The sequence below is a fragment of the Xylocopa sonorina genome, chromosome 5 (genome assembly GCF_050948175.1).
Source record: "Xylocopa sonorina isolate GNS202 chromosome 5, iyXylSono1_principal, whole genome shotgun sequence".
Lineage (NCBI taxonomy): Eukaryota > Metazoa > Arthropoda > Insecta > Hymenoptera > Apidae > Xylocopa > Xylocopa sonorina.
In genome coordinates, this window is record NC_135197.1 from 12,866,427 (window position 1) to 12,881,340 (window position 14,914).

Here is a 14,914-nt window from a genome sequence, read left to right on the forward strand (position 1 = left end):
AGTGAACAGACAGAGAGAAGGTGAACGCGGTGGAGGGAGACGAGAGATGAAAGACTCGTTCGGTCGAAACGAGAGGAGAGATACTGATAAAGGGGTGCCAAAGGGTGCGAGAGCGAGAGGGGAGCATCGACAAAGAGGCTCGCCGGTGAGCGCGAGGGAGAGAGCCGCGAGGGACGGTGCCCAGAAAGGAGGAAAGAGGAAACCCGAGGGTTTCTTCGGAGAAAGAGAAAAAGTGATATCGATGGAAGGTGTGCGAGCGCGGGTCAAAGGAGGGGCGGGAGTAAAATGGTGAGAGAGGAGAGAGGAATGAGGGAAGAGCGAGAGAAACGGAAGCATGCGTTGGGCCCGATGGATCGGAGAGGGACGGCGTCAGCTAGCCCGAAGAATGCTTCTCCTGGCAGCGGCAAGGTTCTGGGACCGTCTCGGTTCAGTCGAGTCAGGTCAGTCCTGAGGAAGGTGATATTCTTCGTCGCCGTACGTTCACGGGGCCTTACGTCGTCGCGTTCGCGGCCCACGTTACTCCTTCTTTTCGCTCCTCTTACGCGTGTGTGTACGTGTGTGCGTGTTTTTTTTTTTTTTTCGTTTCATTCCGTTTCTTCTCATCGTTCCCCGCACTGTGTCTCCGCGCCGGGCGCGCGTCTTTTCGCCCTCGCTTCGCCGTGTCACCGCTCGATCTCTTTCACCCCCCGAACGTTTCGCACGAGAGCAACCACCCCCCCGATCGTACGCGAGTGAGAGCCCCGTCGTGATTAGAACTGTTACGACGATGCGCGCGATCGTTGCCTCCTCGATGGAGCCCGATCTATCGAGAGATCGGAACCCGACCGTGTAGCGGTTTAAAAAACGATCTCGTTACACCGGTGTGACCTCGGTGGAGAACAGTAGCACCGAAAGGGTAGCACGTTGCTCGTTCTCGCCTATTCTGTTTTTCCGTTCCCCTCCCCCCCTCGTGTCGTCAGTGGTGTGCCCCAAGAGTCAACTTTGGATTTTCGACTCCGCGACGCAAGGAGGTGGTGTTCGAGCGATTCGATGCGTGTCACTTCGTCGATCGGAATTTTCAAGAGGAAGTGGCGTCGAACGGGAAACCTGTTCCACGCTGAGGATAGACGAGGGAACCGCAAAGGAATTGTTCGAGGTATCGGTGGTCGGGTATTAACATTGCGTTTCGAGTGACACGGGTACGCGAGCCGAGCACCGAACGACGACCGCGAGGAGCGTGGAAAATCGACGCCGTGGCGGCGTCGCGCGAAATTCTCTGCCTGGCGACGATCCAGCGACCGCGTCGAACCTTCGGCACGTACCACCTCGCGAATGCACGCGTCGAGGAAGGTCGAGAGGATCGTAGAAGGTGGAAAAGTATCGGGGATAGGGTCGAGAGCAGCATCTGCAGGCGCGTTTCGCGAGGCGCGGCTCTGCGGGTCAGTGCCCCCTCTGTCGGCTCGAGCCTCTCGTGTTCACTTGACTTTCTGCGGCAACGAGCAAAAAGGAGGGAATAAAAAAGAAAACGCCCACACCTTCGAGGCATCCTTAATCCGATTTCGAGTCGAGCCCGCTCGAACGTAGCTTGAATTCGAACCGAAAAAAACCGCCAGAGATACAGAGAAAAACGGAGGAGGTGTATGTACATACGTATACATACATACATACATATATATATATATATATACATACATAAAGAGAGAGAGAGAGAGAAAGGAAGAGAGCGAGAGAGAGAAGCATCGAAACACCATGGAATTCGCGAATCATTCCAACGATCGGACGTCGCGGTGAACGTTGGAATCGGGAATTCTGTCCCAGGAAAATCGTATCATGTCCCATGTGCGAGCGGCTAGGTGAAGAACGCGTGCGCGAGGGAAGATGAGATCGGCAGCGACGATGAGGAAGAAGAACGACAGGTAGTATCAACGGACCGCGGATACTTTTATATGTCGTCGAACCGTGAGGAATTTGGCTAAGGAAGGGGGCGCGTTCGAAGGGAACAGAAGAGATGATCATTCGGGGATCGATGGTCCTAGCCCTGGTCCTGGGACTGTTGTTGGTGGACCAAAATGGCGGCCAGTCGAACGGCCCGGGGAGACACGCGTCCGACTATTTCGCCCGCAACCTACCTCAAAGGGTGATGCGGCTAGTGCCACGAAGGTCGCCGATGTTGCCGCAGGACAGCGCCACGATGGGTCTAGCGATGCAGAGCAGAGCCGTCGACACCAGGGTTCAACTGGAGGTCAGAGAAGGTGAACCGAAGGGGACCCTGGTCGGTCAGATACCGGTGAAGCCTGGCTTCACTTACAGGTTCAACGAGCCGCCGCAGGAATTCGTGCTCGATCCGGAGACCGGCAAGATCAGGACGGCTAAAGTTCTCGACAGGGAAGCGTTGACCAGCGACAGGTTCGACCTGGTCGTGTTGTCCAGTCAACCGACTTATCCGATCGAGGTGAGGATACTCGTGTTGGACATAAACGACAACGACCCGGAGTTCCCGGAGTCGAGCATAGCGGTGAGCTTTTCCGAGTCGGCGGTGGTCGGGACGAAATTGTTGCTGGACGCGGCCACGGACAAGGACACGCTCGAGAACGGCGTCGTGGACGATTATTTCATCGTGGACGGGAACACCGACGGGAAGTTTCGCTTGGAGGTAACCGGGAATCCGACCGGTGAAACGTCTTATCTGCACTTGGAGACTACCGGGAAATTGGACCGCGAACAGGTAGAATTTTACTCGTTGAACGTGTGCGCGAGAGACAGGGGTCGACCGCCTAGGTTGGGCTACCTTCTGGTGAACGTCACCGTGTTGGACGTGAACGACAACCCTCCGATCTTCCAGCAAAGCGACTACGTGGTCGCTTTGAACGAGAGCGCCCCGGTTGGCACGAAGGTGTTGACGGTTCACGCGACCGACAAAGACTCGGAGGACAATTCGCGGCTTACGTACTATTTACCGGACACCGAGAGGCAGTTCACGATAGATCCAGAAACGGGCACCATCACGACCGTCGAGCCGTTGGATTGCCCGCAGCAGAGTTGCACGATCGCCTCGCGTTTAGGCGACGGTTGTCCAAAGAGCTGCGTCATAACGGTCTTCGCTCGAGATCACGGCTCGCCGAGGCAGGATGGCCGGACCTACGTAACGGTGAATCTATTGGACGCGAACGATCACGATCCTGAAATAAAGTTCAGCTATTTCCCGTCGACGCCGGGGTTCGCGACCGTCGACGAGAACGCGGTGAAGGACTCGATCGTCGCCGCCGTCGCTGTGATCGACAACGACGAGGGGCTGAACGGCGAGACCACCGTGGAAATTCGTGCTGGCAACGAATTGGCCCACTTCAGGCTCGATCATACCCAGAGCTTCTATATCGTCCGCGTGAACGGCCGTTTGGACCGCGAGGAAATACCCAAGTACAATCTGACCGTGGTCGCCACTGATAAAGGCACGCCGCCGCGATCGGCAACCGCCTACCTCGTGATCCACGTGAACGATGTTAACGACCACGAACCGGTCTTCCAGCAGAGCGAATACTCCGCGGTGCTGTCTGAACTTTCGCCTACCGGCAGCTTCGTGGCCAGCATCTCCGCCACGGACGCCGATTCCGGATTGAACGCGAGGATTTATTACGATTTCGACTCGGGCAACGAGCAAGGCTGGTTCGCGATCGATCAGGACACCGGTCTGGTCACCACCGTGGCCACTCTCGACAGAGAGGTGCAGGGCAGCATAGAGTTGCACGTGTCCGCCCGGGACGGTGGTCCGAATCCGAAGTACGCCTCGACCCATCTGAAGGTGACCATCCTGGACGAGAACGACGAGGCGCCTAGATTCTCTCAGAACGTGGTCGAGGTCACGTTGTCGGAGAACACGCCGCCGCAGAGTCTGGTGGCGACTCTAACGGCGGTGGACAACGACCAGGGGACGAACGGCAGCGTCGCTTACAGCTTCCATTCGAGCGTGTCCAGGGACTATCCGAAAACGTTCGCGTTGGACGGCCTAACCGGCCAGTTGACCACCAAGGTCGGCCTCGATCGCGAGACTACCGCCGAATATCGGATCCTGGTGATCGCCAAGGACCAGGGTTCCCCGCCGCAATCCTCCACGGCGACGGTGATATTAACTCTGGAGGACGTCAACGACAATTCGCCGGTTTTTTATCCGTGGAGGTACTTGATGCCCATACCGGAGGACACCCCGCCAGGAACCTCGGTCGGCAAGGTGACGGCGACCGATGCTGATGCCAGGGAGAACGCTCAAGTGAGATACTCGTTGGAATCCGGCGGCGAGGGACTTTTTGCGGTCGACGAAAGAACCGGCGAGATCACTCTTCAGGGCTCGCTGAGGGCTGCGCACAAGACTCTCTACGAGTTGAACATATCGGCGAAGGACACCGGGGATAGAACCGCGAGCAGAAACGCGGTCGTCGAGATCATTCGCGAGGAGGACTTGGAGCACTTGGAGTTCGACACTTACAACGGTTACGAGTTCAGAATAGCCGAGGACAGGGGCGAGTGTAGCGCGATGTCGAGCGTATTCCCAAGGGACGTGGGCACCGTTCGGGTCACGCAGTACGGGAACGCGAAGATCGCGTACGCGATCGTGTACGGCGATCCGAAGGGTAACTTCAAGATAGACGAGGGCACCGGCACGATCAGCACTTCTGGCTGCCTGGACCGGGAACAGGTGGCCTATTATAGTCTGCAATTATCGGCGAGAGCCGGACTCGCTTACGGGCAAACGTCCGTGAACATCACCGTGTTGGACGTAAACGACAACCCGCCGAGGTTTCCCAAAGGCGAAATCGGGGACGAGGTGTTTCTGAAGGAGAACGCGGCCGTGGGACAGGAGGTGTGTCTGGCCCGTGCCAGGGATCGGGACGCGAGCGCGAACGCCAGGATAACGTACTCGTTGACTCATAATCCCGGCGGTCAGTTCAGGGTCGCGGAGAATTCCGGGATTATCTATCTGGACAAGCCTGTACGAGCAGCGCCGGGGACCGTTCTTCACTTGGAGGTAACGGCGATGGATTCCGGGAACCAACCATTGTCCGCTCAGCATCAAGTAAGAGTTACCATCGAAGATGTGAACGATCACACGCCAGTGTTCAAGCTGACCAGCTACGAGACGTCGCTGCCGGAGTCGACGCCTGTGAACGATAGATTCTTCTCCTTAACGGCCACCGATGTCGATCTCGGCTCGAACGGCCGGGTGCTGTACAGCGTCACTGACGGAAATACCGAGGGACGGTTCGGGATATTCCCGGACGGGCAGCTGTACGTGAAGAACGTTCTCGACCGCGAGGAGCAGGACTACTACGCGCTCGAGGTAACCGCAACCGATCAGGGTAGCCCGTCTAGAAGCTCGGTGGTGCCGGTGGTCGTGCACATTATCGACGAGAACGACAACGCGCCGGAATTCACCAATTCCAGCTTCATCTTCCACCTACGCGAGAACGAGCCGCCGGACACGTTCGTCGGGAAATTGCTGGCCACGGACAGGGACGTGGGTCGCAACGCGGACCTCATGTTCTCCCTGCCAGCTAGCCAGCAGGACTTTATCGTCGACCCGAGGAACGGTTTCATCAAATCCCTGCGAGTGTTCGACAGAGAGCTGTTGGTAACCAACACCGGTAGCAGCTACATCACCCTGGAGGCTACCGTGACCGACAACGGCGTGAATCGTCTACGCGATCGAGTCAAAGTGGTGATCTACGTGACGGACGTGAACGACAACATCCCCCAGTTCCAGAGGCTACCGTACAGGGTGCAGGTGAACGAGGGCGCGGCGACCGGCACGCAATTGCTCAGGGTCTACACGACGGACGCGGACGAAGGGTTGAACGGGGACGTGTTCTACTCGCTGGAAGACGGGAATCAACACGGTCACTTCGCCATAGACGAGGCGACCGGACAGATCTCTCTGACGAAAGAACTAGACCGCGAGACGTCGGACACGTACGTGCTGACCGTTGTCGCGCACGACGCCGGGTTGGAGACCCGGCTCTCCTCCAGCACGACCGTCCACATCGAGGTGCTCGACGAGAACGATAACGTACCCCTGTTCGTCGACAATAAATCAAGGATCTCCGTTCTGGAGACGACGCCGACCAACACGGAACTACTTAGGTTCAAAGCCACGGATAACGATCTGGGACCGAACAGCGAGCTGGCCTTCGCCATATCCGCTGGCAACAGGAGGGACACCTTTTACATCGATCCTCTGACAGGCACGTTATACTTGAGGAAGCCGTTGGATTACGAGGAGCTGGAAAAGTATAGTTTGAACGTGACCTGCAGCGACGGGGGTCACCCGAGGTTGAGCTCGGTGACCACGTTGATCGTCCAGGTGATCGACGCGAACGACAATCCGCCGGTGTTCCCGAACACGGCGATAGCCAGACAAATTCGAGAGGGGATCCTGGTGCACACGCCGATAGTGACCATCACCGCGGAGGACCCGGACTCGAAAGAGAACGGAGTGGTCGCTTACTCGATCGCCAGCCAAGATCCCGAGGATCAGGTACGAAGATTCGGTATAAATCCCTCGACCGGCGTGATACACACGTTGCTACCGATCGATCGCGAGGAGGTCGACACGTACAAATTGGTGGTCGTGGCCACGGACACCGCGAAACCGCCCAGCGCGAGATTATCCGCGGAGAAGCTGGTGATCGTCATCGTCGAGGACATCAACGACAACGCGCCGATCTTCGTCAGCATGTCCGCGGTTGTCCTACCGTTGAAGGGTAACTATCAGTTTCAAAAGGAGATCACGGTCACCCAATTGGTCGCGAGGGATTTGGACTCGAGTACGAACGGCCTTGTCACGTACGAGCTGCTCAGGTCGAGCCTCAACTATCCGGACACGTTCCGCATCCACCGGACCACCGGCCACCTGACTATGAGACTTCCACGCTCGTTGAAGAACAACTTCGAGCGGGTCTCCAAGTACCAGGTGGAGATACGCGCGACAGACGAGGCCGTCCAGGCGGAACGGCGATCCACGGAGACTTATTTAACCCTGATTGTGCCCGGCGAGGATGGCGACGATCAGCCAATTTGGGACCACCGCGGCCAGATCGAGGGCAGCGTCTACGAGAACGAGCCGATCGGCACGAGCATTTTGAGAGTGACCGCTCGCAGCCGTAGATCGAACATCGATCTCGAATATTACGTGACGAACGTGACCGCTGGTAGCGGCGGTCCGCAGGTCGACAGATTGTTCGACGTCGACACGAAGACAGGTATATTGTCGACGGCTGCCGCATTGGACAGGGAAACAGGAATCCAGTGGTACGAGGTGGAGCTGTACGCCATCGGTGTTGGTGGTACCAGGCCCAGTACGACGTCCACCAAAGTAAGTTCACGTCTTTGATTGATCATCCCGGGAGATATTAATGATCCGCTGCGTTCTGAAAGTCATTCGCCGCTTTTTGTAGAGCAGATTCGTCTCTCCTCTTTCTACGTACACCTCGCCTCCTTCCCCTCTACCGCCGCGGTGAAACCGCGAGCCCCGCGCGATTCTCTAGTCCTTTTTCCCTTCCCCCGTCGTTTCTCTCGGCGCGTTCCACCCTACGGCTGGAAAAATTCTGCACGGTAGAGTTTCGATAATCCGGTAAAAACGAACGAAACGATCTCCTACTCAGCGATCGTGCTCGGTAACGTAATAATTTCCCGACAAAAATCCGTCGATGTTTTTAACCCACATACATCAACGCTGCTCCCTCTTTATAATTTTTCTTCTGTCTTTTTTTTTTATTTGAAAGAAAAACGTTATCGTTGAAAACTCGAACGTTCGATACAAGACTCTCTGTAATACGTTGCAGCGGTTATTACGCTCCGAATATCATCGAACGACGGCCGCGTTATGGTCGTGTTATGTAGCATTACCGGTGCCTCGTTGCGAAAGTGAGCGCGCGGAGGCGCGAGCGGAGGGAAAATTCTAGCGCCATCGATAATAGGAACAGTTTAACGTTCCAAGCTGAAAGTTGCTCGAAGGAATCTTCGTTTCGAGTCGCGCGCGAAAGAGTATGGAAAAGAAAAAGGAAAGGACGAGAGAGAGAGAGAGAGAGAGAAAAAAAAAAAGAACCGGTGGTAGTGAAAAACATCGGATACATTGAATTGGCGAGGGAGCCCGGCGAACGCGGGGAGAGCTTATCCGAGGCGGCTCGTTTATCACCAGCGGAACGCGACGGAATAGATTTATTAATTTCACCGTTAAGACGCGTTACACGTACCGTGCTTCTCGTCTTACAACACGGTAGGCACGATAATTCGTCTGCTTGGGAATTGTGTTACGTAAGAGAGTGATCTGAACGTAATTAGGGTCAACGATAGAGAGTCGCGGCGGAGGAGGAGGATCTCGGAGACGAGAGCATCGCCAGAAACAATACGTCGATGAGTAACGGGTCGTCGAGCGGGATGGTTCGGCTTAAAGGGAAGGGAGGCGGCAGGCACAGCAGGCAGGGCAGAGCGACTCGTAATAGCCGGGCTGAAAGAACAGATCGGGCAAACATGGTAGGAGAAATCGATATCGGCTGCGATCCGATTCTTCCCCCGAACGATTAGCCTCCGCGATCGACAGACGAGAACGTAGCCGTGGAAAAAGGAAAGAGTCGTGACTGCTACGCGGAACCACTTTCGTTCGAATCGTTAAGGTATCCGTAGGTTCTCGAGACCGAATCGGGAGCGAAGAAATGCTCGGCTGGGTTGTGTGGCGTGGTGTGTATAGCGTCGCGCGTTGGCGCGGACCGTCTTCTTCCGCTAGGACACATTTTTCACCGAAAATTAGCCGTAGAATTTTGTGGCTGGGGCTACGCGGCCCCGTTGGCGTGCACCGTGTATAATCGCCGGCTAAAAGAGCGTGGGACGACGAGGGTGGTGGTGTAGTTGTTCGTTTCGGGGAAAGGGGCACGTGTTCCTAGCGCGAGACCATCCCTCGATTCAGCCTCTCGCGATACGCAGAGGAGAGACACGCGGTCGCGCGTACGCGCACGCATACACGTACCTACGGTTGGAGATGATCAGGCAAAAGCGAAAGGACGAAAAAGAGGGACGAAGACGGGGGGGTGGGATGCCGGGTAGGGGGGCGAGAGAGCTAGAAAGACCTGGCCGTGGGTAGTGGGAGAGAATAAACGACAAGATGAACCGCGTGCCAGGAAATCAAGTTGGATTCGAGTCGGGGCTGCTGGTGCTGCCGTTGCTTCTGCTGCTGCTGACTGCATCGCTGCCGGAGGTTCAGAACTCGAGAAAAACTTGATCTCGGGTGAACGCATACAAACAACCGGACGTAGGTAAAAGTCGGTTCATCTCTACCCCCGGTGCGACCGCGCTGCTATGGCTGTTGCCGCTGCTTCATTTCTGAAGATTCTCCTCTCCCACCCCCGGCCTCCCCCTATGGCTCTCCCAGGGCCCGCACCCCTTCCACCATCGCCGTTTCGGGTCCAGCTTCTTCCTATCTTTCGTTTCTTCCGTCTGTCCCCCGTCTTCGTCGTTTCGTTTGGCCCTCTACCTTTATCGCTCGCTGTGGGATCTGTGACTCTTCGGGAACCGACTGCAGTACGGACGTTTTTGTCCTGGACCCCGGGCTTCGGCTGGCTCTCCTCTCCTCTCCTCTCTTCTCTTCTCTTTCTACGGCTCTCGCCCGCCTCTGTCGCCCCTTTTCTCTTCCCTCGTCCACCGCCGCTACTCATCTTTCTCCTACCATTTCCCTTCCCTCGATCGCTCCCTCCGATGGTTCCGTTTGCGCGCAGCGCACCACCAACCTGCACCCTTCGCGGAGACCAGGGGACCCGGCCCCGGTTCTTTTTCTTCCTACGGCCATCGACTTCGTATCATCGGCTTTTTGCACCGCGCTGCTACGGGGATGAAACCAAGGTGGAGGGGTGGGACGTACTCGTACCCGATGTCGTCGTCGTCGTCGTCGTCGTCGTCGGATCGCCTGGCATTTTTCGTTAAACCCTACCGCGCCCGGTCAATTAGAACATTCTTCCGACCTGTGTGTAATTGTATTTGCATCGGTGGACGCGGTCACCTCGTTCTCTGCCATCCCTTTCACTCCGCCAGCAGTTTCCAGGGAAAAATTAACAGGCCTGCCACCCGTTAACACTCGCCTCCCCCCCCGCCCTGCTCCTCTGTTTAACGAAGAGGAGGTTGTCGTCGTTCGAGTCGTTCGTTCACGATCACCTTCGTTGACGGATTTCATTAGCGCCGCCGGTTTATGTACACAACAAGGAACCGGCGAAGGCCTCGAAGAGCGAGGGGAAAGAAAAAAGGCAAAGGGGTCGTCCGTTCGATCCTTCGCAGCCACGGCTCGCGCGAGCGCGAGCATTATTCAATTTCCTTCGTTAGGATCGCGATGTTAACGGACTTAATTACCGATATTAAACTTGCCTTTGGTAACTTGTATTCGTAATACGGTGTTATTAACGCGGTGCCGTAATAATTACGAGCGCACCGTATCTGTTAAAGGAGCGGCTAATGATATGAAAACAATTAATGTTACGCGCTGGCAAATTAGCCTCGGTCGCGAGCCTCGCCGTCTCTCGCGATCGCGCTGATGGTCGCTACCGATTCGAAATTTCTTTCGACGCGTCGTTCGATCAGAATTTCGTTCCACGGAAAATGTCAACTACTTAGCTGCGTTTTAAAGTACTTTAACAGGGACGATAACGAACGTGGACAATATCGTCGATCTCGATCCCCAAGCGTGTACGTGTAAACCCCCTGTGTCAACCACCGCGTCCGTGGTTCGACCGGCTTGTTAATCGAAACTTTCCACATCCATTCGTCCAGCGTGAAATATCGTTCGTATCTAATATTAGAAAGTTTCAACGGATAATAATAGCACCGTATAATAGACGGTGCGCCCTGATAGAGACATCAAGATGAATAAAAATCGTGTTACGCGCAGAAGGGTCGTTGACAAAAGCCGGGAGAAGTTTTCATTTGAACGGGCGGGATACGATAATCCCCGGGCGACAAAACGGGGGGAAAACACGGATAAATAAAGTAAGTGGCACGGCCGTTTGATTTAAGAAAGTGGCTCTAACGTGATCTTGATGTATGGGCGCGTGAGCCACGGAACGGCAAACCCACACAGGCCCGCGCTCGCGCCAATGGGTGGGTCTCGAGAGCTCGTGCGAAATGTAGGCGTAATGTTTCCTTCGTCCTTTTTTTTTTTTTCTTCCTTTTCTTGTTTCATTTCTTCCTCCTCCTTCTCTTGCCACGTTAGATAAATATATCTGGAGTAAAGCGTGCGCTCGTTCGCGCGCAACCGAGCGAACAGCACGCGGCCCGGCAGAATTTAATGATACTCAATGACACACGGTTTGTCCGCGAGGTTTATGAAACGATTCTCGTTTTTTCTTGCCGAGGACTAATTGCGAGAGTCGGGTGGCGATTTATTCGTCGAAAAGCGAAGTTCGTAGACGCGAGGTAAACGAGTCGATTTCGAGAAGAGAGCGAGACCACCACCCCTAAGGTGGAATCCTCTCGAGGATTCCTCCACGAACGTTGGACAGCTACATCGTCGACACTCGATCCGGAGGATTCGATGTTTCATCGATCATTCGCGTTCCATTCGATTTCCGTTACTCGCGGGATGAACCGAGGGATACTCTCATAGAAATTAAGCGGTATGCACACGTGCATCAAAGGGGGAATATATGACTATTCACGATGAACCGTCTCGCGATCTCCGTTAGATAGCGCGGCGTTCAAATTAATTTGCTCGGAAGAGAGATGGAGGCCGCGCGATAACCGCCGCTGTCCCTTCTATGAATTATATGATTAGCTTATCGATGCCCAAGGGGGATGCTGTGTATAGAGCTGGCGGCTGGCTGGTGAACAAAAATTCGGCGACCCCGGCGTGGTGGAATCGGTGGCTCCCTTTGATCGGGCCACGTAACAAACGGATACTCACGGATGGAATTCTGCTTCGTTATTCCGCTTCCCGGCCGGTTAATTATTCAGATATCATCTCCCGTAATTTCAGCCGTTTACAAGTTTTAGTTTCGACCCGCGCGACGCGTCCACGTTTTCTGCAACGTGAACGCTCCTGGCTTGGATAACACGTCGTGCCACAGCCTCTAACAATCGTCCGGCGTATCATTAGACCGTATTACCATCGCAAGAACCGTCACTTATTAAAACTAATATCTGCTCGTAACCTGCCGAACGATCGTTTCTTCTGGCGCGAGTACATATTAATTAGCGTGTTCTTATCGATCAAAATAAACGACATACTTATGCACCGACGAATTACGGTACGTACTTTCGACGCTTCTTCATCTCGCAACAGATTCGCCGTTTTCTAACGCTCCGTGATTTATAGAAATATTCTCTACTCTGAAACGGAAAGTACACTCTCGATTCAGCGGAAGGTTTCGGTGCAAGGAAACCGCGCTTGTTCAAAGAAACGATTTACCATGCCTGCTCGCGGTTCTTATGGAGGAGGCAGCGCATCTCCCTCGACGCGATTAGACGGCGAGGAATTTTCTAATCGACATTTTTTTTCGCGTGCCAGCAGGAGGAATTGGTCGCTAGGCCGATCCGCCGTCCACTTAAGTCGTGGCAAACGATTTTTAACCCCTGCTATCTACGGGAAAGTTGCACCAAAGGGGAAAGGTCTACGTTAATACCCTGCTCGCTCATCATCATTATTTTCTGCGCTCTTTTTGCTGCCCCGCCGTTGTGCCGGTACCGTTGCAACAAAGTCTAGCCAGCAGCCCCGTAAAAAACGTCAACTACATGAAAACCGCCGATCGAACGTTGCCTCGCCGCGCGTTCTGTGGTTGAACAACGGTACCCGACGAGCCATTCGGTCCTGTCTCCCCCTGTTGCGAGGGTTCCCGTGGTAATAATCAGCCCTCGACTTGCCTCGCTTTATTACGTAACACAGGAATCGCGCATGCTGCGGATTTTTTTTTTTTTTTTTTTCTTTTAAATCCCCTCCTCTCGCGGCTAATCGAGTGGCAACGAACGGCTGGTAACGGTTGGCGATAAAGGAGAAAAAAAAAAAAAAAAAAGAAACGCGAAGAGGAGAAAACGAGGGAGGATCGTTGGGACGTTGGTTCTCGAAATTTACAATTTCCGCCATTGCTAACGCGCAGGATGGGCCGGGGTGAGGGGCGAGAGGAGCCGGAGAAAATGATTTACAAGGGCGCATTTATAAAGTTCGTCGCGTTCATTCCGGTCGGTCGATCTTCACGGGGCACGAAATAAAGGAAGCCGGGATGGCACCTTTAATGCTACGTTAATCTTCAACTTGCTCATCATCATCATCTTCCCTCTCGTTCCGTCGCTGTTGTCCGTCCCCACTGTAATCACAATCGTCATCCTGTTCATTTTTCAACGTCTTCTTTAGAAGGCGCAGCGCGAAGAATCGGAACGAAACGACACGGAGGGAGAAGTCGAATCTGTGGGCGTGAGGAATTGCGAACGTCGTGGAACCTCCTGAAACAGTTTCTCCTGCGTGCCTCTATCTCCTCTCGCGCCGACAGAATCTCTCCGTTTCGAATCCCCCTCTGTGTCTGCCTCTACCTGTTTATTTAACGCCGTTGTTTCTATCGATCGAAATTAGTTGTATTTTAAATAATCGATCGTCCCTGCCAAGAAAAGAAAACGAAAAAAAAAAAAAAGAAAGACTCGCCGCTCGTTACTACACGTTCCCATATATCTCGACAGTTCGGCCGACCGAAAAAAGTCGCCGGTGCTCCTCGGCTCCAGGGCCTTAAAATCGCGAGAGATAAGGGGAACCGTTCGCGGGTAGGAAGAAAAAGAGAGGAAGCGACGAGGGCGAAAAATTAATCGTAGCCAGAACGAGACAATTTAAAGGCGTACGGTCGCCGGTATATACCAAGGAGAACAGAGAAAGAGAGAAAGAGAAAGAGAAAGAAAGAGATACGGGGTTGGAAGGGGGAATATAATCAGGGGAAAGAGGTAGAGAATGAGAGCGTTACTTAACGAGGAAGGTTTAAGCTTCGTTCCGCCCGCGCGCACGCTCCTACCAGCTCGAACGATATTTCAAGAGATATGATCCTGGATGAGCTTGCACATTCGAACGAAAGTCGGCTCGGTATCGATCTCTCTCGGTGCGCGCAGGGAGGAACAGAGTGGAAACATCCGTCGAAAATTTCCAACGACTCCTCCGCTGGCCCTCCTTCAGTGTCCGTTGAAACGTTTTATCCGAAACATTTAATTAATCGCTAGGTCGATCCTACATTCACGCGTGTGCACAGTAGACAAAAAAAGAAAAGAGAGAAAAAGAGAACAGCGTATAATTACGAAGCTTCACTTTTCTGTGACGCCCGAAAATGTTAGTCGAGACTGTTAAGCTAAAGAGGGTGGCTAAGGACCGGGCGAGGGAAGAAAGGGAGGAGCAAGGAGGGAAGAGAGAGAGAGAGAAGACTCGGTAGCGGGGGTTATAAAGGATTTTATCGTCCCTCGCTATCTATATAGATGTAACGACTTCGAATACGGGCTTTAGTGTCGATATATTTCCCCCGGCTAGATGCGCCCGTAAGATTCCCCCGGTCGAGATGCAATAATATTCGTGGTGCGCGGCACGGCGCGGAGGGCGAACGCGCAAGGGTATCCCCATTGAAATATTACTCTTGTTAGTCCCCTGGAAATGTCACCGTAGAATACGCGCAGCAGGAACCGATGCCTCGACCTCTCGAGATTCGTCTATTGAAATCACCGGTCGCACAAAAAGGACGAAATTCCAGAACCGCATACCGTTTCTCCTACGGATGATCGTCGTCCCCTACCCCCCGTGCCCCCGTCGGGATATCTCCTCTCGATCTCCGCTCTCCGCCCGATACGAACCGTCTCTGTCCACCCCCGGGCCGTCGGGTTCGATTCCGCCATCGTCTCTCCTTCCCACCAATCGCCGTTGGATCCTTTAAAGGACACGCTTCTGCCTGGC

The 14,914-nt window shown here is 54.3% G+C and overlaps 1 protein-coding gene across 1 annotated transcript in view; it reads left to right on the forward strand.

Moving 5' to 3' along the window:
• The first annotated feature begins 1,987 nt into the window (after nt 1-1,987).
• The window catches only part of Ft (cadherin-related tumor suppressor fat), a 67,480-nt gene continuing 54,553 nt past the window's right edge, over nt 1,988-14,914 (forward strand). The window contains 1 exon segment of the mRNA XM_076895871.1: nt 1,988-7,342. Coding sequence (XP_076751986.1) covers nt 1,988-7,342 — 5,355 coding nt within the window.